A 26,093-nucleotide genomic window follows, 5' to 3' on the forward strand; every position below is an offset into this window, starting at 1 on the left:
ACCGCGTTACGGGAGCAACATATGAGAGATCGATATAGAAAAGGTTTGATCAACTAAATTAATAGCTTAGAATGTAAATAACAAAAATGTCCTCCTGTGACATGGCTATAGAGAAACGTCGTGTCTTCCATCAGAATGCAATAAGACAATAAACATTTAATAAATGCAGTATTTAAGATTTGCAGTCTGTAAAAAAATCAAATATTGCATCTTAATCGATTCTAGCTGAATGATATATCAAACTGTATAAATTATTTAGTAAATTTTATAGACTCTTAAAATAATATGTGTTAAAATAATGTGTGCTATTACTTAAGATTGTTGTCTCGTGCTATTTCATTTTTTTCGCATGTGAGAAAGGTTTCCGATCCTATTTCCAGGTCACAGAATAACATTGGTCGCTTTTAAAGTATTGCAATACTTCGTTGCTTTCTACGATTGTTGAACGACTGACATTGCTGTCTCCGTAATCGCTCTTCCATCCCTGCAGATGCTTGACGAAGTTGTTGTCTGCTCGGAAGGAGCAGCCGCGATTGTCAGTTGTCTTTGTTCCATGTGATCGAGAGTCTTCTCAATAGCACGCAGCCGTTTCTCCAAGCTAGTAGTGCCCAGAATACCCACCTGCAGTTGTGGACCTAGCGGCAGAATCGCAAGCAACCACCACGCCCACGATGGACCGTCCGGTAGACGCGACCAGTCCTCCTCTGTATCTGGCATACGTCCGAACACCCGCTGAATCTCGGACTTCTGAGAGGTTGACACTGTGTCCCACCATCTTCGACCTTTCGCTCGTACCTGTTATGTTAAAGAAATAACGCTCAATTATTGAAAACAGATACCTAAATATTAATAATGATTATATAATTATTAATAATTATGAAATTTCTTTATCTGTACAGCTTTTACCTTATCATGAAGCTCCAGAAGATTTAACAATTGATCTTCCTGTACGACGGTGTCTCTGAGAAATTCCACCTGTGCTGTATCATAACCATCTTTTTCTCCTCCAGACAGAACCCTAAATCTTCTACCACCAATTGTGCTGAGAATACTGCAGCCATCTTTGAGCAATACTCGATCTCGAATATCTAGAATAGTTCCATATTCCGCATATCTGAAGAAAATAGAACATCATGTTATTATTTTTTAACAGTCATATTTTTTAAATACATAATAATAATATATGTTAAATTTCAAAAAATCATATACATATACATTATATATACATAAATTATATATATAAATTGCAAATTAAAAATTTCAAAATATTTTCTTCGTTTTATACTTTAAATAATTGTTTTAAAATAATTTCTTTTTTCATATTTTTAATAATTACGGTTTTATAATGTATTAATAATAATAATTATTTTTCATATTTGAATGACCTTTTCCACTGCCAGTCAATTAATATGATGAATACATTAAAATTGATGAAAAGAGATATAAATCAGAAATTAAACATTTACTACGTTCAGCAGAAAAAATAGCTTTGCAATTGTTGTTGTAAAATTCTTTAATATAATTGATTTATACATTCAGATCCATAAGGAATTAAGAGCAAAAGCCAATCATATCATAGATTTTTACAATAATTGCAAAGCTGCTTTCTCTACTGAACGCAGCCATTAAAAATTGAAGCTATATAGCTCAATATATTAAATATAGTAGTTGTATGAAAAGATATTTATATTTATTGAAAAATTCATAACACCTCTTCGTGCCCGTTGCTTCCTTATTGAGACATGCGGCGATTCCGAATTGGCGTACTCCACTCTCCATACATCTTCTGATCATTAATCTGTATCTAGGTTCATAAACGAATAGAGGGCAGGCAACGCAGGGAAAAGCTGTCGTGCAAATGAAGACGGCGATCTGCTCGTTACCCAAAAGACCTAGTCCCTGAACCAGTTCGAGCTGATGACTCACAGCTCTAGAAGTGTATTCCGCAGGCGCCACTGTTTTAAGTGCTCTTTCTACGAAATCTGTCACAGTTTTCTGACTACTGGCCAGATACTGAAAGCAGAAGAAAATTATTTAATCAGTAAAGTAATTGTAAACATGATTGTGGCATAATAATCAGTATTTTTAATGAATAGTAATTTCAAATCGATATACGCGAGTAGTATAAGAAAATGTAATAAAAATATTTAAGATAAAAAACTTAATAATTAAAAAGATAATAAATTAAAAAATAAAAAATTGTTGTTTTTATCTTAATCTATATTTAATAAAAATACTTGTCTATTTTTTCCAACTTCAGAATATTTATAATCCTTGTGAAAAAATATTTGTAGCCAATTTAACATATTTAAATATATTAATAAATAATAAAATTCTAAAAAACACAGTGCAATATATAATATAGTTAATTGCATTTAAACAAAGAAAATATCAAAAAGGAAAAGATTTTTTTAGATAAATTTCAGAATAAAAAAAACAAGAAATGATATGCCGTAAGATCGTCATTGACATCGTTGTCCTCATCGTCATTAAATATAATACAGACGACCGGTAATGACGCCACGAACGCGGAAGCTCGTGACTATCGCCTCGATAACCGCAGACAATAATCATTTCAATCTACGGCATCGTTGCTAATCATTAGAAAGCATCATGTCTCATTTATGGACAGGTGTTGCGAAATATCATGTTTATGTATTTCCTTGAAATTAAAAATTTGTAACAAGCAAATATTTCAAGATATAAATTCTTTGAAGAAAGATGTCAAATACACCAATTATTTACATAAATGTAAATTAAAATTGAAAACAATAAAAATTAACTAATAGTTTCGAATAACTATGGCTATTATAAACACTTTAAATTTAAATCTTCCAAACTTCAAATAAATAATCTAAGGAGAATAAAAAATAATTATATTTTCATAAACATGCTCTCATAAACATGTTAAGTTTTGTAATAATATTTGAAAAAGATTAAAATAAAAAAATTCTATGTTTTATAAATTCATTGATTCCATATCATCAGTTCAGACCTTTTCAGAAAATAACGATTGTTTTAAATTTTTTATTTCGAATTTTAAACTTTTTATAATTTCTTGTTTAAAATAATTCTTTGTTATTTAGTAATTAAGTTCTATGAAAAACATAAAAATTAAGATTGTATAAAAACTAATAAAAATTAATAAAAAAATGAAAAATAAGATTATAACAATTTAAATAAGTTATTATATTAATAAACAATCAAATTAGATTGCTATGGGAGAATAATGAGTCTGTTTCAAAAATTTTTATATAATTAATTATCATTTATGAAGAAAATTCTCTTACATCAGCCAAAGACGTGACGCACAAGGGACACGCCGAGGAATAATCCAGGCAACGGTCCAGGCACATCCAGCAATAGGTATGGCCACAGGGTGTCGTGACGGGTTTCCAAAGCAAGCGGCAACATAAGATGCAATCCAATTCTCCAGCAGTGCCGCTGGAAAGAGTCGGCAAGAGGATTTCGGCAGGTCTTGACTCAATTCCTGTGAACACACAAAGAAGATATTTTGTTTTTGCCTTCATTTGTTGTCTTAAAAAATCTGTCTTAATCGTCTCAAGATATTTTTATAAATATGAAAAAGATTCGCGGAAAATAATACTTACTTTTCAATTTTTCTGCATCTTGGTATAGGCGATTCAAACTTATTTGTAACTTTGTGTTGACTTGCGGTATGATAGTGGACCGAACTCGTCTGTTTACCGTCTGTGAAATAAAAAAATAAAGGAAATAATTAAACCTTGAGTAATTGTGCAAAAGAAGCCGAATAAAATTAGAAATACATTAATAAACAAAATAAAAATTTTCAATAAAATAAATTAAAATATTTAATAAACGTATAAAATAAAAAATATTTAGTGCAATTTAGAATAATATTGTCATTTTCCTGTTTACTGTTATTCATATACTATTTCATATACTGTTATTTATACATTCGATTGCCAATGTGTTACAAATAATAGTAATAACTACTGAAAACGTTTAACAAATACTTATTATACTTTATAATTGCTTATGTCAAATAACACATAATCTAACTCGTGAGCTACTTTTATTAAGCACAAGAAATATCTAACAAGCAAAAGAAATAGATAATTTTCAAAGAAAATTACTTGTGTAAATTCCTCTTCGTCACTGCTATTATCTTCGCAATCAGACCTGTTCAGGGCAGTGCATCGGTTGCGCTTGGGATTTATTAGCTGATGGCGATTCCTCGTGCGTGATGCACTCTTTGATAAACTGTACGGCATGCGTGACGACAGGACATTTTGTCGATGTATTCTGGGCAACAATACTTTGTGCAGAATCTGCAACATATGATCACAAACGTTATTACGAACTTGATAATATATGCATCAATTGAATAAATTTGTATAGAGAATATAAAATGACCCACATTTGCCAGAGTAGATTACTTATTCTCTAAAGTAAACTTAATTCAAAGCATTGTTAAAAAATATTTAATGCAATATAACATAAAATTAATTAAATTTAATAAAATTAAATTTTAGAAATAAATTTACTTAAATTCTATAATTGTACTATTTTATAATGAAATATCTGATTTAAAAAGATATAAGTGCTAATTAGCAAAATTCTTTAATAAATATATTAGAATTTAGAAATTTCACATTTTACATAGCACATAGATAATTTTAGATTTAATGATTCTTTTGTTATTTTAATGATGTTTTGATTTAATTAGATATAAAATTTTATAAAATTTAATTGGATACAAAATATTCAATATGTACAAAATAAATATGTAAAAAGAGTTTGTGTATAAATAATTTTTTAGTTCTCTTGTATCAAAAAATATAGACTTAGCAAGATATAAAATTCTTTTTTAAAGTACAAAATACGAATTTTATTCTAAATGTAATATTAGAATAAAGAATTACCATTAAAAATTAATAAGCCTGTGAAATAAGAACTGTGAATAAATTTACATATTTATTTTGTACATATTGAATATTTTGTATCCAATTAAATTTTATAAAATTTTATATCTAATTAAATCAAAACATCATTAAAATAACAAAAGAATCATTAAATCTAAAATTATCTATGTGCTATGTAAAATGTGAAATTTCTAAATTCTAATATATATTATTAAAGAATTTTGCTAATTAGCACTTATATCTTTTCTGCTAGCAATGAACAAACAATTTCAACTTCGGTTTTTTTCAGTAATACAATACATTTCTTGTTTAACTTGCTCTATATATAAAATATTTCTAGTCATAAAATCGACGGGTATTTAACTGGTCGCTAAATCGGCGCGATTAACGCATGAAATAACACGATTGAGTAATACGCGAGACGTTTTCGGATGATGAAAGTAAAAGTGCGCGTTCCATAATACGGATCCAACCAGCAGATTCAGCGGCACGGGAAAGAATGATTCCCTGATCTTACATAAGTGGCGATGTAGCTTGCATCAATGATTCTGCCATCGCTCGCTTATGTAATCGCCCTATGTACGAAATTCAATACACTGTTTTTTTAAATTATTTAGCATCGAAATTTGACGCGACCTGTCGCATTGAATTATTTGATATTTATCGATTGTTACCATCACGCAATCACGTTTCGCAGATATTCACGTGTGATGTAATATTGCGAAATTTAACGTCAATCGAGCTTCAGTGTTATACATTAATCGAAATTCAGAATATAATATTTATAATTATATCTCGGATATAAGTTTTACAATAAATATTCAATATTATCTGAGTTGTGCCTGTTTAAAAGATATTTAAACATTTCTAGAGATGCTTAAGATCTCTAGATTCAGACCTTTATGTAAGAAAATCTTTGTGTGTACGTAAGCTGAAGATATAAAGTGATACTTGTTACATGAAAATGACATTAACAGATCAACGAATAAGAATTTTTCGAAAAGACGAATGAGAAGTGTATATTATTTAATATAAATTTGACGCGGAAGGAAAGCATTTTGCATTATGTAGAAGGTGGAGAACGCAGCAGCGTGGGGCTGTGCGTCACACGGCAGAAGATCAATATATCGACGGCGCCGTGAGCCGCGTGAAACAACACGTGGAAACGGCGCATTTACTCGCGATAATAGCATCGGTTCGCTCGCTCCTGCGAATGTGGTTATCATTGTGCCCCTGGCGTGCGGGTCACTCACCTGACGACGACTATCGTACCGAGTCATTAAGGCTGCACGGCCAGCAACAGTCATACCGGAAATACCGCGGCGCGCATTTTTCTTTTGTGTTGGTGATATTCTCCGGATAGAGATGGATGCATCGGTTCGTTCTGTCGCGGCTGGCACATTCCGCCAGTCGATAGCGATAGCGACTGCGACTGCCACATTGAGGAGTGCAGACTCTCTTATTTAAAATCGGATTGTCTACGATTTGTCCTAATTCTTTTAAAGTAATGTTATGTAAATTTGATAAATACGTGTAACTCGATTTGCTCGAAGTAAATCAAATTTGTCTCAGCAATTTCTTAATCATCGAGAGACTTCTCTACAGATGCGATACAGATTTTACGATGTAAAGTAGATTTTAATTTCTTTATTTATTGATGTTGCAAATAGGCAATTAATTTCATATGTACTCCACCTTTAAGATTTATCCAAACTTATTATATAACAAAACTCATATTTTGTAAGTTTACGTATTTTGAGATTGAAATACATTATTTCTCATTAATTTCTAATAATTTTTATAAAAAAAAAAAGAAAAAAGAAAAAAGAATGTACCTTGGTCAATTCATGTCGCACAGCTTGTGGATTTTTGTCAATAGCCACACTAATGCAAAGAGCATAGAGTGCTTCTTCGTGTCTTCCAAGTGCCGACAAAGCAATTCCTCTTCTATAATGTCCCTAAAATTAAAAAATAAAAATATTATATTATAAAAATGTAAGTATCATTCTTAAATAACATTATCATAGCAATTATAAATATAATTATCTGTTCTGATATGATAGTAATAAGATAGTAATGAAATTTATATTATTATATAAAAATATTAAAGTTAGCGTACACATTTATTCTTGCATGTGAAAAATGATAAAATCAAAAATAAAATAAAGATAAATGAATTTTCAGATATTAAATTTTATATCAATTATTTATTATACTTTGCTAAATTTGAGTTAGGAATAAAGACTTAAAAATTTTAAAATATATTTTAATTCAAAGCACACATTTTGTTATATCTAACAAATCTCTCTGCTAGAGCTATCTAGTGTAAAACTAAATTTGATTATATGTAAACATTAGTCCTATATTTTCTCACCTTGCCCCAATCTGGTCGCAATCTAACTGCATGATCAGCGTCCGTGAGAGCGGCTAGAGGCCTATTCAACAGGAGTAAGACGTGAGCCCTGTTGCTAAGGTGGAGCGGACTATTTGGTGCTGAAAAACGTGAGAAAACAACATCGTAAAATGTCTATGAATGGTAGACGAGTTTGAAATATCTTAGAATTATCCTGATAATCGAGAAATAAATTTTAATCGAAATATAATTTCATTCTATTCTAAAGTATTTTGAAAGTTGAACAAATATTTAATCAATATTTGTCTCATAATTAATGGCTAGTATTATGAATTACATATATCATATAAAACAATAGAAATGCAAAACAGGTAACCTGCAAGGTTTGCCTAAATAATAATTGTATATATTTGATAGCATAATTGCTCGTTATAAAGATGTTTTATTTGCACGTTTATACGTTTACAATATGATGTAATGATATAACTTTACACACTTGTATGATATATAACGGATTAAGTGAGTATTCAAAAGAGCATTGCGTCATCGGTGCATATTTTGCATAAGAATGTACTTATAAATGTGATCGAGTATAAACTCTGTAAATAATATAAAAGTTTTTTTACTTCTTTTAAATTTCGTAGAAATTTGGCTCACAAAAAAGCGTCATTTATTTACGACAAGTAAAGCGTATTTCATAAAAGTGATCATGGACGATGCCATCGGCCGATGCAGACGGCGGCGGCGACGCATCCTGGCATTGTGAACAATGTCATTGCCTCCGCGCAGCTAGAGTCCCTTACTTGGTTGGAGAAAATTTCCGATACATATGCATATCGCAAATGCTAAACATGACATTTTATGCTTTACAACAAAATAAATTAAAAAAGAAATGTGTTTTAAATAAACTTTTCTTTAATATGCTGAAAAATTTAAATTATTTAAAATTTGTACAAAATTTAAATATTATTAAAATAAATACTTTTTCTAAATTTGTTTGTATGTATGTAAAGTACGGCAATAAGAAAATTATAAGAAAATTATAAAAAATGAATTTTGTATTAATTTATTACTTAAGATAAAATTTAAAAATCCAATATTATATTTTGTAAAAATTATGTAAAAAAATTAGTTGGACTATCAGATTTATGTAAATAATTAAAATAATGGGTTGGTAAAAAATTTGATAAAATTTAGTTTGTCTGAAAAGGAATCGTTTAAATTTCTGCCGTTTCATTATTAATATTAACATAGAACATTTATATTGTTTGAAAAATATTACATAAATAATTATCTAAAAATATGTAAGTATTTTATGATATAGTTAAGAAAGATAATTATTTATTTATGGAAGTTCATTCTATTAAATGATAAATTTGAGATCTATCATTGTACAATTTCTAACATGACGACAAGTTGTGATTACCTGAATTTACTTATGCGTAAACATTTATTCCTAAGATAAACAAAAAGTTGGACATACATAATCATTAAACGCTCGTTAGTTATAATGATGATAGTCTTAGAATTATGATGGATTTGCAATTTTGCTCGGGAAACATTAACTTTAACATCTGATATATTGAACAAATATGAAGAGCAATACCCATAAACTGGCTTATGTAACTTGTCTTGAAGCGTCTCGTTGTGACGTTCGAGTCGAAGACGCAACACAAAGAAACCTTAGCACTACGCAACATTACTGTGTATGTATATATAAGCTTCTTATATTTATATTTAAAAAATTTTTGTAAAATTACTGTTGAATTATATATATTTAATTTATTTATATTTAGTATGTGTTATTTATTATTAATATGATTATTACTATATTACTAACATATCTTTATGTTAATTTTTGTTTTAGGAAAATAAAGTTTATAATTATTTTATAGTTAAATTAATATTTAATATTAAATTAATATCATATATTATTCATTAAAATACAATAGAAACAATCAAATTAGTTTTATAATTTCTTTTAATCAGAAGAATTAATTACGTGATTATGATATATCATAATCATATAATTAATTCTTCTAATCATATTATCATGATAATATAATCGTGATCATAAAATAATAAAAATTAAAATCGAGAATTAATTGATCGATCTATTAATAGAGATTATACAAAATTGCTTCAGTTTGCATTTTTTTTGGTCTTATTATTACCTACACATTATGATATTTCATAGACAATTCATCTAGAAAAATTAAATTCTGCTTCCGACTGCGATTACGTAAGTATTCATATGCAATTAAATACGGGTAAAAAAACATAATTTTCCGCGTGAATGTGTTAAGCTATAAGAAATATGTACAACGGGATACCAATGAACAAGTTCATTCATTAGCGCGATCATTCTTCGAATGCTGTTCGTGTGCTGTAAAAAGCGCTCTTCCTGTCTGTTCGATCTATTGCCAAGGTCCGCCTCGGATGATCGATCACTTGCTCACCGCAGGCAATCGACCTGTTCGTTAGAGCGCACGCTTCCTAATGATTTTTCATTTAGACTATAAATCTGTCATTATCATTAATTCTAATCAATCGCGCGATAAGCATTGAATCTCTATTTCCAAAAAAAAAGTTAAAATTAAATCTTTCTTAAAAACATCTACAATTTTTGATATTTTAAAAAGTTGTAAAGAATAATTTAATTTAATAATTTAATAAATTATGCGGATATTATTGTATAAATTTTACATTCTTATTTCTTTTAAGACTTGTGAAATTTTGAAGTGTCATTGAATTATATACATTGAAGTTTAGTAATAAAAATACACTAATTTGAGTCGTTTAGAGTTTATGACCTAAAAATATTTATTTATTTAAATCTCAGTAAACTTTAAATCAGTCGATTGATGATAATAATTATCTTTATTTTTGTAATAATTTATCAAGTATGATATTCTCTATATTCTTTGAATTGCAAATTTATTAAAATAAAGCACAAATTTGAAACTCAAAAATGTCTGACTGTTTAGAAGTAGCTTCTTTGAACCTTCAACGCTAATTAATATAAAAACAGAAACAAATTGAATTTTGTAAATATAAAATAAAGACAATGTTCATCTTGTTGAAAGAGTAAATGCATTTCCGTCATATTAACAAAATTCCTAAATTGCACAAAGACGCACTGACGAGCATTGAGAGATTCGATACCGCCTGTGCAACCAGGCGCGACAGACGGCTGCTGACCTTCGTTGGAAAGAAGACGAGCGGTATGGAACGGGAGAAAAAGAGAGGAAAAGAGAGGGACTGCCTGTGCCGAGTTCGAGAACCGAGTTAACAGAGCGTCATACGGAACATATATATATACTGTTGTACAGCGTTCACGTGAAAATCAGAATAAGAACTGCTGCAGCATATGCTGTCGAGCTTGTGCATTCTCGGCATTCCCAAGAATTGAAATCATGACAGATAGCGCGTGATTAGAATATACGGACTATTTATTTTTCATGGATTATAGATAATAAGTTAATAAATTTTTTATTATTTCAAAAAAATGCATTTCTATACAAAATGCATTTGATAAAAAATTTATGAGTGTTCGCAATCATCTTAAAGTTTTTATTTAATTATTAAGATGCAAATCAAAGTTCAATTAAAACCAAATGAATTGAACGTTTATTGAGAGAATATTTATATATATATTGAGAAAAAATTTATATTTAATTCATTAAAATTTAATAATTTTTATATTTCCTGTATATTTGGCATTTACGAAAATCTCTATATATTCGAAAAATTACAAATTAAATAGAATTTTTCTGAATTCGTACATCTATATTTATATTTTTATATCTATAGAATTATACAACATGACAAATACATATAATTAATCATACAAAGATAGCCCTCAAACAAAAGATTTTTTTTTTAAATTTATCTGATAAAAAGAAAACAAATTTTTTTATTTTCAAAATATCCGATTTATTTTTCATTTTATCAAGCAACGAACTCGTCTAGCGGGAAAAAAAAAATCAATTAATTTCAACATATCAATTTATCCTCGCGTGATGTGGTAAACGCATTTAATTTATGCGTATGGAGACGCATATCGCAACAGTCTCTTCCCCTGGATTTCATGCAGAGCGCGATGTAACTGCATCCGGCCGGCCGTTGGCCAACCGCGAAGGGAGAAGCGAAAGGCGGGAAGGGAAAGAATACGGCATAAACGGCCGCAGCGCGAACGCGTCGCGCGGACTGAGTCGCGCCGGTGCAGCTGCAACGGTCGACGCATCGTCGTTGCAGCGGAGTAGACGTCACCCATGCCGACGCGGCGCGGCGCAAACAGCCGCGCGTTACGTAAAGGTCGGTCACCCGGCGCGTACTACTCTATCGCGCCGCCGCGCCGCCACCACGGCCGCCGCCACCGCCGTTGTTGCTGGCATCGCGTCGCTGATGCTGCCTGCTGCGTGCAATTATCGTCTTCGTTTACGGGAACGGAAAGGCTGTCTCTCGATTTAGCGGGATATTGTGGAATAACCGTGGCTAATAATAAAATATATATGCGTCACTTGTCTCTTTGTTCGGAAAGCGAGAAAATTCTTCTCGATTAAATGAAACGTTATAAAATATCTATAAATACTGATAATAAGGTTTTGATCATTGATCATTCTGCAAAGATGTTATCTTTATATGTTATCTTTATTGAACTGGAAAAATTATATGTATTCTGTTTTACATAGGATATTAGAATATAAATATTCTAGAATAAAATATGGAGCTATTATGATATATTTTTAATTATTATAATAAGATTTAAGCTATTATTTATATAAAGGAGTTATCATTTTCTTGTATAGAAAATTGTTTTAGTTTCTTAATAGCACATTACAAAATGATTTTTATAATAATATAATAATCAGATTCCATCGTATGTTTACTTTGTTATTTCTACAACTATTTTCACAATATTTATAAATACCTGAAAATTTTGTTTATGATATATATATATATATATTTTTTTTTTCTCATTTAATCTGTAAATACACAAATGTCTTTCTTTTCTTTTACATGATATAATAATGAAATCCTTTTATTTTTGTATAATAAATGAAACAAATATATATATATATTTCATTATATATTTCATTATGATATATATATATATATATATTTTTCTCATTTAATCTGTAAATACACAAATGTCTTTCTTCTCTTTTACGTGACATAATAATGAAACCCTTTTATTTTTGTATAATAAATGAAACAAATTTCTTTTCTTAAAAATAATAATATTGAAATGTTATTGCATTTTTTTATCGTGAATTAATATGGAATATATATATATATAAAAGGGTTTCATTATTATGTCACGTAAAAGAGAAGAAAGATATTTGTGTATTTAGAGATTAAATGAGGTTCATACAAAAGCATAATATAGTACATTATAAATGGTACTTTATTTAGAAAATAGTTTCAAAAAAAGTTCCTGCAGTTAAGATAAGAAAATATTTATAGAACAAAGTTCAAGGAAAACATATCACATTTAAGTTTTTCATATATAGATAAAATGAAAAAATGTTTTAAACGTATTCATTAAATGCGTATGTATGTATAAGTGTGTGCTATTAAATTAACTGCAAATGTCGAAATGCTTTATGTGAGTCATTCAGTAGACACTAATGATGATACGCTAGCCAGTGAGATGCACAATGTATCAACGATGTGTGACATCTTGGTCGTTGGTTATGTGTGTGCCGCGGAGGTCATAGACTTACATATATCTCGTCTTTCTATTCTGGCAACGATCAATAATGCTCCACGTGTCGTACGTGGCGAAACGTACGCCGTAATTCCTCCACACGTCATCTGCCAAATTATTTGCAGGTATTTCTCTCGAATGCGTCTCTTTGCATCATTTACATCAATCAAGTGCGGTATTAGTGCATACCATAGTAAATTAATGTAATAATTTGATCAAAATATAATGCACTATCGTTAGTTTTTTCTTCTTTTAATAATTGTATCTTCTGCTTATAATTTTTCGTAACTTTGAAACATCTTTATATTACAATCTTTTGCTCTTTTAAAAGAAAAAATTAAAAATGTACTTAATTGCTATAATTGATTATTTACCTAATAGCAAGATATTTTTTTACATAATAAAAAAACGGGTGCAATAAAATTTGAAAATCAGTATAATCGATTTTTCGCTAATTGTGTAATTTTACAATAATGTATAGTACACACATATATATACATATATATATATATATATATATATAAACAATATTACAGACTTCATAATATTGACTGCTTAAATAATATTTTTATTCTCAATTATATTTTGTAAAACCAAATTATTATCTGCTTTTTTCATTATTGCTATGTATTTGATTAATCACTTTACTCGAACTTATTTACAGAAGTTATTGCTTTTATATATTACTACTTTTTTATTTATCGAAAATTTTATAAAAAGAATTTCTTTGAAATCAATTTTCCTTGTACTATTTATGAAATTTACATGGAATTTGTGGAATTTTTATTTGTGATCGTGTTTATTTCAAAAATATCAATTGGAGTTTTTATGTTATTGAAGTTTATATGTTATAAAATCATCTCATTAATTTTAACTGCATTGTATTTCAAGCAAGATACTGCAACATAAAAGTAGATCAGATGTAGATAAATAAAAATGACAACTTTAAACGATTTTACAAAAATTTATAAAATAACTTGAACATTCGACTCAGTGAGTAATTCCAGTTGAGTTATATAAGAATAAAATAATTTTTGATGGTAGTACAACGGATTGTTTATCAAACTATAATTTAATATTATATAGAATATTCCATGAAATTTTGTCAAAATTTTGAAATTGAGTGATTGATATTATGTAACTTTATTTTATTCATGTTATTTAATACATCTTATTAGTATCTTTATCTTTTCTTATCAAAATGATCAATTGATATGAATTTTTCCTCATTTGAATAATGCATTTGAATAATTCTGCACAATTCATTATGTATGTATCATTCAAAATATTAGTATGGAAGAAGGAAAGGATAAGCGAGTAACAGAGTTCATGATACACATAGTAGTGACTAAATGGAATATAAGTAGAAAATAGATAACCAAGTGAAATACATGTAGGAAATTACGATCACTATGACCGCGCAATTCTTCGAACGAGAGCGCGGAAATCATTGTTTATCGCAGATCGACACGTTTCGTCGGCGTGCCGTGCTTATTGTAAACGGTAATATTATGTAACGATGGTTATATATCTATAATAGACGTCGGTGAAGTATATAATAGACGATACCTAAAGACGTAGACTCGTCCTCGTTGGATGCCTATTGTTTCCTCGATAAATTCGATATCCGTTTTTGTTACGGACGATAACTGAAATATGCTGCTAACTATTGACTAACTATTGACTATACTAAACTGACTAAAAGTACAATATTGAAATATATGCAATAAAATGTGCAATATTTTAATATTTATATTAACACACAATACAATTTCAGATGCTAAATGATGCCAAGAAATAAAACTTAAATAATAAAAATATATTTTAGAATTTTATTTTGTAATATTTATAAGTTACAGAACAGTTATTCTCATTACGTAATATATACGTGGTATTATTTTAACTTTTCTATAAATTGAAAGTTCTTCATTTATTCAATTACCAATCGTATTATATATGCTTTAACTATATCTAGAAATCTATACATATTATTAATATTTCATTTACTCGCCCTTTATCTTATATTATTTAATAACTATTTCTAAAGGTCTACGTTTTAATTTTTTATTTTACTTAGTTGTGTTGATGTAACAAAAATAAAAAAATACAACATTTACTGAATTTTATTTTTCATTTCTTTTTATGCTTATATGTTCATTTTTTTTCTGACTATTATAACAGATATTTTGCAATTTATTAACATTTATATGTCTTATTTACGTATCATGCAAGAACTTCTGTCCCACTTTTGCTAGACGCAATTACTATTGGGAATTATCCCTGGAAAGTATCTCGACTTTCTCTCAGCTACAGAAAGTGCCTCTCGCACTGCGAGTAATGGTAACCTTCATCCGTGGTTTCGCGCATAGGCAAGCTACTTTTTCATGGTCAAGTACCACAGCCGGTGATACTTCCGCTCGATCGAGTTTCCCGACTGTCTCTGACCTACTCTCTTTCAAAGACTTTCTTGCTCTTTATTTTAAGAATTTTATAATAACAATTATAATGATATAGGGCGCAACAATATTTTAATAAGATAATTAATTATTCAATAATAAATAACATATGGTTGAAAGAGGTATAAGATTGAAAAGTGATCTAAAATTTGCATTTAGGCTTTTTTCCAGAATTTTGAGGAAAATTTGAAACTTAACAAATGTAAAAATGTAAAAAAATGCAATAATGCATTGCATGTATACAGACAAGGTTTCGTTATAATCGACATTGGAAATTAACGATCGTTGTTATTTGATAATTCTGATATGTAAGAAACTCGTGAAGTTTATAAGTGTTGCCGATAACGTTTCGAGGAAATGCAATATATCAATGCAGATGATATAACAATGTCTGTATTATCATTAATACTAATAAAATTAAAACATAGACAAAGATGTATATGATAAATTTATGTTTACATAATTGAAATTTAAGGCGAATTTATTTTGGCCTATTGGAAATTAATAAAATGCATAATATTGAAAACTCATAAAATTTACCAAATGAATTTCTAAACATGATGACGTTCTAAGTTGATAAAATTTCAATCGCTATTTTATCACACTCAGATTACGTAAAACTATAAAAATTACTCGACTCTCTTGCGTCATTTGAAAGAAATATAATATATTATTTGTAAAATAATTCTAAATTCTAAAATTTTATTTAACTTATTTAAAAAAATGTGTTTTTTATTATTATCATAATGGAAGAGAAAGTGAAGAGGGGAAAGAGAAAAAGAAGGGATAGAGAGGGCATAAATAAAGGGAGGACATAAACTAATTATATAATTATTTTATCACATCAAAATACGTATCTATTGTTTAAAAATAATAGATCTCTACGTAATTCAAAGTTATGCTTGTCATCAATTAAGAAATTATTGTACTTGAGTTGTAATTATGAAAATTGCTTTTAAAATCATTTCATCCTTTTTTGTAATTACAAAATTTTATATAATTTCATGTAAAAGCTTAAACTACTTTATGAAGATTTAATAGCGGCGCTATCCTTAATCATTGATTCCTAAAAAATTTTCAACTCAATTATTCTTAATCGGCAAAAATTGTTATATCTACATAGTTGGCTCTATTGATGATTCGACATTCAGGACCCACCGATCAATTTCGTCAAAATGGGTAGAACTCGAGAGCGCTGCCTACGATTATACGTAGCGCTAGTCCTTACATAACGCTTTTTATTATGTAATTGACAGAAACGCCGACCCTGTGCGCACGCACGCGCACATTGGCGAAAGTCTTATATCGAAAAAACTCCCAAAATGACTAAAATTTTAATGGGTTTAAATAAACATTGGAACAGTATAGTTAATTGTAACAGACATCTTAATATAAAAAGCTAAAAATTAATTTTAATTTTAATTTTATGAGTCAAAAATGTTTTGGGCAACTTTATTCATTAAAAAGTATTTATATAAAGAGATAACAATTTTCAAAAAGCCTACTAATTTATTTCTTTTTTTCATATAAAATATAATTATGTATATAAATTATGTTTATAACCTTTAATATTTTTAATTATTAAATTAAATTTTACAACACCGACGTTGTACGTGTAGATAAAAATATAAAAAAAGATAAATTTTTTTTTAGATTATATATAAAGCAACTGTTTTTCTATAAATAATTATGTGTAACATTTGCCTAAATGTTTCATAATGTTTTTCAATTTAATGATATAATACTCGTGTAGATTACATAATTGCAGAAAACATATTATATAATCTGTGTTTCATATTGAAAAGTCCAATTAAACTTCTATTAATTTTCTGCCACTTATATATAGATTGGATAATAAAGCAAAAATTTTACACTATCATCGATCGTCGCTGATAAAATCGTTAATTTATTTCGATGAAAAATTCAATTACAAACACTTCTGTTTACTGCCTTTAGAATTACGAAGTTAAAAAAATATGGATGTAATACTTTACATCAATTATGTCATGTATATTATATAATACAGCCAAGTATCTAAAGTTGCTAAATCGATACATCGATAATATTATTTTTATTCTATCAGACTGCCGTTGTTTTGGAGTATTTCCTGAAGTTCGCGTCGAGAGCTCAAAAAGAATAACTCGCGTATAATCGTACGTATCTACTTACGCGAGGCGCTTCTCGTTAGATAATGTAACGATGGCCTAGGCGGCTACGGTTGGGGCTCCGCGCGCGCGGTGTCAACGTAACCATTTATATAAATCTATCGTTACGCAATCGGTCGGCCGATCTCCACCATTATGACGCACGTCCCGATCGCGGTACGGATACTAATGATATTGTTACAGTATTGAAATGTACCGTGTAAATAATATATACATTTAAACAATTGATATTTCACCTTCAATATTTCCAATTTAATTTTAATACTTCGACAATGCCACGTCACATATTAATTATTGCTCGCCAATGCAATAACTAATATATATCGATAATATATATCGATTGCATACATTATTGCAATTTTGTACATAAAAATATGGCTGTCAAAAAATAATTTTTAATTAAAAAAATGGAACCATTATTTTGAAACCACTTATTTTAAAATTGTGGAATTTTTTAAATATGTTAATTTTAAAGATTATATTGTATTTTTTTTAATAAGAAAGAAAAAGAGCCTCAGAATATTAATATTTCGTTTTTTTAATGTCAAGTATAGCATTATACATTATACATTGTTTTAGAATTCATCCTATTGTTGATATCCTATAACATTCTGATATTTCATGTTGATGTAATAATTTTGGATATTTTCTACAAATGTGTGAATATTTATGCAGGTTCCAATTCATTGTAGAGAGCGAGACAGTTCGAGAGCATGTGGACAACGGCATATTATGCCCATATCGGTACTATGTGTATTTATGTATGTATATATATATTACAGCAGATTATCTTTATCATATGTGTGGGTTTGCCGCCTTCGCGATATGCCATTCTCGTAACACATTTGTATTGGTGAATGCTTTATCGGCGATATAGAAATATGTATTTTAAAAAGTTTTTATATAATTATATACATATAGTTCATAGAGTGTTCAAAAGAGAATTGCCATTTATTTTATGAGATCTGTTTAATCAATTTGCGATTCAGTAAATAATATTTAAAATTCAAAATTTATGATCTTTTTTTTTTTATATATGTGATATGTTATTAAATCATTAAATTCATAATTTTATAAATTATAAATTTATAATTTTTTTTTAATTTGTTTTATTTAATTCATGTTAATCCCAACGTGTCCATGTTGCGAGAGGCTAATAGTTCTAATAAATTTTTTAACATATATTAGTTATGTAACATTGTATAACATATGTATATATTATATATAGATAAATATACATATACATATACATTATATATTATATACACATATACATTATATAATTTGCACATATGCAAATTAAACAATTATTTAATTTTAATGCGTGCATAGACGGCCACTTTTGATCTGCTTGACTCGGAATACGGTATGTAGACGCAGAACGAAGGGAAACCATTTACCAAGCCAAGCTTCGAGATACTTTTTTCTCTTTTCTCGAAAAGCGACAAGGAAAGGAGGAAACGATAAAATGTATCAGTCGCGGCACACTCCGGAGCATGTTTCACCGAAAATAAATCGGAATCCCCGATGGCGCGGAACCGACGCGTTGCGTCGCGACGCGATACGGCATCGACTCATGGCGGCTCGCCAAGAGAGCGCAAAGTTTACATAACAGAGGAGTTTGACAGTACGCCGAGCACGTGACCGCGCGGCCTCTATCTTATCTCAGCAAATACGCCTGCTTGACCGGCCGGCATGCCGCGACGTGTGCACGTCGCTCTTATTATTCCCTTTACGTAACCGGCGGTCGCCGCGTATCGACCGGCTATCCTAGGCTCTGGGCGTTTCCCGCCAACTTGGTTCGCGGTTTCCGCCGCCGATTTCCTCCGGAGCTTCCGGTGTCCTGCGGTGGATAAGATAAGCTAATCAACTCTATTGAGATTATTGAACTTCTAAAATATGCTCATTTTCTCTTATCTTCTGAGCGCGTTAAATCGTGTAAACAATGTGGCATATGTAAATGAACCTCTTGTCTTAATAGAATCATCTGCATCTAAGTTGACGAGATTGTCAGAGAGATTGTTATGTGTAAAAGTCTTTTTGGTAACGTTTGTTTAAGTTTAATCTATTAAGATCTTGTTATATTTAAATTTGAACGCAAAGCGAATATTATTTCATAAATTTATATTTTATATAACTCTTTACTTTATATATTATACATTGTGCTGTATTTTATGAATGTTTTATTAGAAGTTAAATATGTTTTATGAGAAATTATATGTTAGATTTTTATCATCACATTTTATGGATGATATTGCCCTTGTATACTATTTTACAAATATGTACAATATTTCGTTTCTCTTCGTTTACAGAGAGCATTTTAGGGAATCAACCGAGGCTAATGAGATTTTCATTGATGAAAAGAGTAAGAATATTATGTAAGTATAATGTTGACAAAAAGTCGTAATTTTGCACGTGTGAAATAGAGCTATTATGATGAATACCATGCAGTTTTTCTTTGCATATGAGTTATACAACAAACTCATGTGGAGAAATCACGTGTATCGGAGTAAATGTTATTCGTACTTGCGATTGCTTGATGCATGCGATTAAGTAGATCTTATCATCGGCAGCTGTCAGTTTGCGATATGAACTATACTAGAGCACTTGCTGTCGATTACTGTTTGAACATGGATATTTACGAATTTTTTTATGAGTACAAGCGAGCTTCTTGAAAAACCTCTTATGATATGATTACATTTTAAGTCTAATAAATATTATCTATTAGATGTTAGAAGGTAGACAATATATAGCATACGATCACCAAAGAATATTTTTTTATACAAAATTAAATTGTGTTATAAAATTGCATCTGAAATAAAGTATGTATTTTTCTTTCAAACTAACACGAAATATATTTTTGATAATATATTTCTGATTCCATGTATCTCCACTTTGATTTGTAATTATCTAAATTAGATAAATATATTATTTAATCTAATTAATATATTATTTAATCTTGCTACATCATTATGTAATATCAAAAATATAAAAAATAAGTCAAACTGAAAACAGGAAAATATATTATGATGTGTTATTTTGATTGCAAAACAGAAAAAGGTTTAAACTTCAACACTCTCTTTCTCACTCTTTCTCTTTCATGTTCTCTCTGGCAATCTATTATTACAACATACCAAATATAAGAGAAGGTTAAATGTATACAGAGAAAAATGATAAGTTGCGTGTTACTGTGATCTAGTTTCCACTCGCATTTTCTGAATACTGCTTATCGTTGAATATTGGAAAATGTAAAGAATATGCCCAGTTTTTTCTTTGTAACATGATTCGGTACTACATTATGTTCAATAAAATGGAAAATAATTACAAATAATTATAAGTATTTTCTAAAAGACATGCATCAACATAAAAATATTTTTAAAGTATAATATAAAATGTACAATTAAATCATAAGCAATATATTAATATTAAGACAAAAAATAAGCTTTAAAAATTTTTTAAATGTAATAGTTTCATTATTCTTATTCTTTTTAAAGCAAGGTATAAATTCTTTTGTAAACAGAAAATAATTAATTTTTAATTTTTATCAATGAATTATTAAAATATAGATAATTAATTAAGACTCATCGATATCTAATAATCATATATATTATTATAAATATTAATGTTAATAATATTTTTATTTTTTATATTTTTGTTAAGAATTATTAATAATTTTAATTAATAAAATTGATATTGTACACGAATATTCAAAATTAATAATAGTCGCTAAAACTCATACAAAGATAACATTTTAAATGATTTTATGATGATCATTACATTATGTGGACAAACATTAACGTTACATAAGTCAAATTATAAAATTATATAATAGTATAATCTATTAGTATTACAATGTTATTACTGTTATATTTAAAAGAATAAGTAATTTCTGTATGTAATAATGTACTTTGTATCATATGTACTTTATTGTAATACTATTACATTATTTTGTATTGAATTATATTATACCTTTTATTTTATTTGTTTCTTTGACTATATTTCTTGTTGTAATATATATATATATATATATATATATATATATATATATATTTAATAATTTAAATAATATAATTATCTTTCAATTATTTATTATGCTCATTAATTTTAAGAATATGTTCCGCTTTTTGTGAATAGAGCTCTCATAATATTAAGTTATCTAATTGTCAGTGCAAAGAACATGGCGATACCTTTTCAATGTGCATATTACTCTCTCGATTAGGGAAAGCTTCCGTCGGATTAAACGATGAATCATGAATTAATGTGCGCGCACGTTTGCAACCCGACGAATGAGTAAGAGCAAATCTCTCGGATGTCTTACGTAATTTGCCTCGATCATCATGCAACTTGGAGTGTGGGCGCAATACGCGCCATGGAACCTGGCTAGATCCGAATCGATTCGTGGCTATTCATTCGTTTGCTACGTAGGTTTCCTATTTAACATCAAATCGGCCAAATTTCCGTTGTCGTGCCAGGCGTCATCCGACTAACTGGTCGGATTGCCTTGCGGTGACTCAGTCAAGCCGACAGCAAATCCCCCCCATTGCGAAAGTCGGATTTAGTCGTTGGGATCATTTGCTCTCTATTTTGTATTGTTCTTGGATTGCGTCGCAATCACAATGATTATGCACTTATATTTTGATCAATTTAATGTTGTTTTTTTACTTAAAAAATAAGTTAAAAGAAGAACAATTTGAGGATACATATCTGTGTATTTTAAATACTTGCTAAATTTGCTAATTATTTATATTATTTATATAAATAATTAGCTTCCAAGTTTTATGCTTGTATAATTTGTAATAATTTAGACGTCTCTATTTTTCTGTCAAACATGTATATATTGTCAAATGATAAATATATTTATACACTCAATTGATAAGATTGCATCTTGAAGTTGTATACATAGTTTCATTATGCACAATAACGAATCTCTATAGTAACGTTTATTAAAGATGGCATTATTGACATGAATATCATTGGAAAACGATTAAAAATATTAAGGTATAAGTTTCTAGTATATGAAAAATATACTATATTAAAAATATAAATAAAGAAACCTGTGAAAAAACATATAATAATATTTATAACATTATATAACTTGGCTATATTGTTATTGTTTATTGCTATATTTATATCTTTTATTAATTTTCAGTCTTTATGTATAATTTTTACAAGATTTGTAATAAATAATTCCATTAACTTCAATATGTTATTTTCAGATTAAATTATTCGATAAATATTACCTTTAAAAATGTTTTTTAAAAATTGTTTAGTATCAAACAATAATTTATAGATTTTGATTAAAATATATCTATTTTTTTTAAAAATGTATGTTATTCGTATTAATGTTTGCAAGATAAGTACAATCGAAATAATAGTGATAGTTACGCGCATAATTTAAATGTAACTTGTGCTTGTCCGACACAACAGCAGTGTACAAAGATGCTTTCAGCCAATATATTGTATAACCCAGTACTGCGCCTCTCGCGAAGCGAGTCGTAATCGGACTCAATTAGAAAATACATAAGAGTTCAAGCAGCTAAATCAATTTAAGTACCCTGCATTGATAGAAGCAACCTCGTGAGACCCTCTACGTCGATTATCGCTTCGTTCACGAGGACCGGAACTGTGACTATCTATTTACATATATCTCAGACGAATTCATTCTTTATGGAAACTTATGGTTATTAAGTACAGCTAATCAAGATTCCTTGATAATATATACATATGTATATATTTATTGCTATTCTGGAATTAGTACAGAGATTCTTATCCTTATTAGAATTCTAAATGAAAATTATTAATATATTAATGAATTTAAATAATTACATTGCTATTAAAGTTCATGAATGTATAATTACTTTATAATAAACTCGTATCAAAATTCTTAATGGATAAAAACGAATGGATTATTTTCACAAAGCAATTACAAATTTGTCATAGAAAATTTAATTCTATTAAAAGAATTAATTCTCTTTTTATATCCACAAAAGTGCAAAGAATAAAATTTATGTATTACGCTAAATAATAATACATGTGAAAATTAATACATTTTTGGAATGCAAGGAAAATTATGATCATTCAAAATTCTTTAATATCTGTTTTTTTATTACAACATTATAGAATAAAAAAAATTTGAAAGTAAGATCTTGATATTGTTCCCCTGTTTTTTTTTTGTGTCATTTATGCCACCCTCGAATGCGAGAAAATCGGCGTGTGGATTGCTGTTCTGTCGTCGCCTTGACACAAATCGGCTGCGCCTGCGACGGATTAATTTCGCTCCGCGGTAATTGCACAACCGAAACGCGCTCGCGGATTTGCAAAAGAGCCGTGGACTCGCTCGGGCGTGACGTCGTTATTATGTTTATATATCGATCATGTAACTCACAAGTTGCGGGCAAAAGTCGTGGGAGAGCATGCGATTCTACCGTGTGCGTTCTCAAAAAAAGATCAATAATTGCATATAAAAATGTCCCACTAGAGATATCTAGAGGCCAAGTGTCGTGAGATAGATCAACTGCAAACGCGCGGGAGGTTGAAAACTGTTGTAAAAAAGTAATAATATTGTGCTCACCATGTAATAAAACTGTCGCAACGAATGAGATTTCAGGGATTCGGCGATAAAAAGTTGACGCATTATATAAGTGTTTCAAGATATATTTAAATGGATATTAAATGAAGATTATGGATAAATACAATTTTTAGATTTAACTATTTTTTAATATCAGGCCATTAAAATAAAAAAGTCATTTAGAATATTATAGACATTTGATTAAAGCTATTTGATTAAATATTTATCCAATACAATGTAGATAAAAAATATATTAGTGATACTTATCAATCACCAATCTTTGCTGATATTTATCAAGGAGACAAATATAGTAAGTAAATTGGAATATAGGAGTACTAGTTTTTGCTTTACTAACAAACTAAATTAACTACATTACAAACTAAGTTTGTTATTTGATTTTTAAGTATTAAATATTATAGTATAAATATAAAAAATGATTTAATGGTTTATTATTTCAGAATTTCAGAAGTAAATGTAAAAAATGATTTAATGATTTATTATTTCAGAATTTCAGAAATATATTAAAATTTTCAATGATAAAATGATAATATTTCTCTAAGAAGTAGTGTTGTGTGTGTGTGTGTGGGGGGGGGGGAGAACGAGTGGGTGTGTACATGTGGATGTATGTATATATGGGTTAAAGATAATGAAATTAAGAAGAAAAAGTAAATAATTTAGCATGTGAGATCCCTTATTTTAGAGAAATAATAATTTCAATGTTATTTGAGAATTCATAAAATCTATTAATAAAATTGATATCAGTTATTGCGATACTAGTTATTCTATTAGCAAGATGTTTATAAAATATTATTAATAAAATTCTTATTATCTTTTTCATTAATACATTATTCAAGATTTACTTGAAATGTTTTATTACTCTTTGTTCTTCAGATGTTCTTTCCAACGTCTTTAATGATTATGCTAATTCACGACATTTAAAATCTTCTACACAAACGTCTAATTGGTGATTTTATTTGAATATAAGAAGTGTAGTAATATTGGTGAAACGAATCGAGTTTCGATTGATAGATGAATGGGCGCGATCGGAGAAGAATCGAGGACACGACCTACTTTTGTCGACGGAATCTTCACGGACGTCGTAAATCACCCATCTTTTTTTTTAATTACTCATTTTGCAACAGTACTTCTCAAATTTAAAAATAATCTTACATTATTTTTAATTCTCACATTATGACGATTGGCGTTTCAAATCTTAATGTCTCGACTCATATTTGCAATAACAGGAATTTTACATCGCGTAACCATTCTTTGTATAATGTGATTTTTATCGTATATTTGACCTTAATTTTGCTAGCGATTCGTATGGTATAAGGTTGTATAGTGTCATTTGCTTATATATAGGATATTATTTTATATAAGAGTATTTATACATTTAATCTCTTGTAACGCACATTCTTTCAGGAAAAAAAAAAATCACAATTATTATATAAAAGTATTAGTAATAGTATTATTATTACATCATAGAATATATATCTATAAAATCAAAACAATTATCGTAAATCGATATCAAATATCAATTGCATTTCAGATATAATTTGATATTTTATGGAATATTATCTGATTGTGCTATTAAAAAGCTGATTTTATTTTGATTTTAATAATATTATGCATAAGATTTAATTCTCAACACCGGAGAATAATTACACACACACACACACACACACACACACACACACACACACGCGCGCGCGCGCGCGCGCGCATGCACATGACTATATAAAAAAATATTTAAATTATTAAAAGTTATATAATTATTAATATTATATTAATATTATATTAATTACGTAGATATAAATCAAAAGTTATTATAAAATTGAGAAATAGAACACAAATTGCATTACTATTCATACATATTATTTATTTGTTGATACATTAAATAAAATTTTAAAAAAGAAAATTAAATATGAATA

General features: G+C 28.6%; 1 protein-coding gene across 1 annotated transcript in view; it reads right to left on the bottom strand.

Annotated features, from left to right (window-relative positions):
- Positions 1–6: 6 nt before the first annotated feature.
- Positions 7–26,093, bottom strand: part of LOC105427038 (LON peptidase N-terminal domain and RING finger protein 3) — a 37,154-nt gene continuing 11,067 nt past the window's right edge. Inside the window, exons 2-9 of the mRNA XM_011638570.2 lie at positions 7,282–7,400; positions 6,743–6,865; positions 4,119–4,313; positions 3,612–3,711; positions 3,291–3,490; positions 1,712–2,013; positions 907–1,114; positions 7–795 (exon numbers count right to left, since the gene is read on the bottom strand). Of these exons, the coding sequence (XP_011636872.2) occupies positions 433–795; positions 907–1,114; positions 1,712–2,013; positions 3,291–3,490; positions 3,612–3,711; positions 4,119–4,313; positions 6,743–6,865; positions 7,282–7,400 (1,610 nt within the window). The 3' untranslated portion in view covers positions 7–432. The remainder of the gene's footprint in view (positions 796–906; positions 1,115–1,711; positions 2,014–3,290; positions 3,491–3,611; positions 3,712–4,118; positions 4,314–6,742; positions 6,866–7,281; positions 7,401–26,093) is intronic.

Source organism: Pogonomyrmex barbatus, unplaced genomic scaffold (assembly GCF_055798465.1).
Source record: "Pogonomyrmex barbatus isolate J1 unplaced genomic scaffold, ASM5579846v1 scaffold8, whole genome shotgun sequence".
NCBI classification, from domain to species: Eukaryota; Metazoa; Arthropoda; class Insecta; order Hymenoptera; family Formicidae; genus Pogonomyrmex; species Pogonomyrmex barbatus.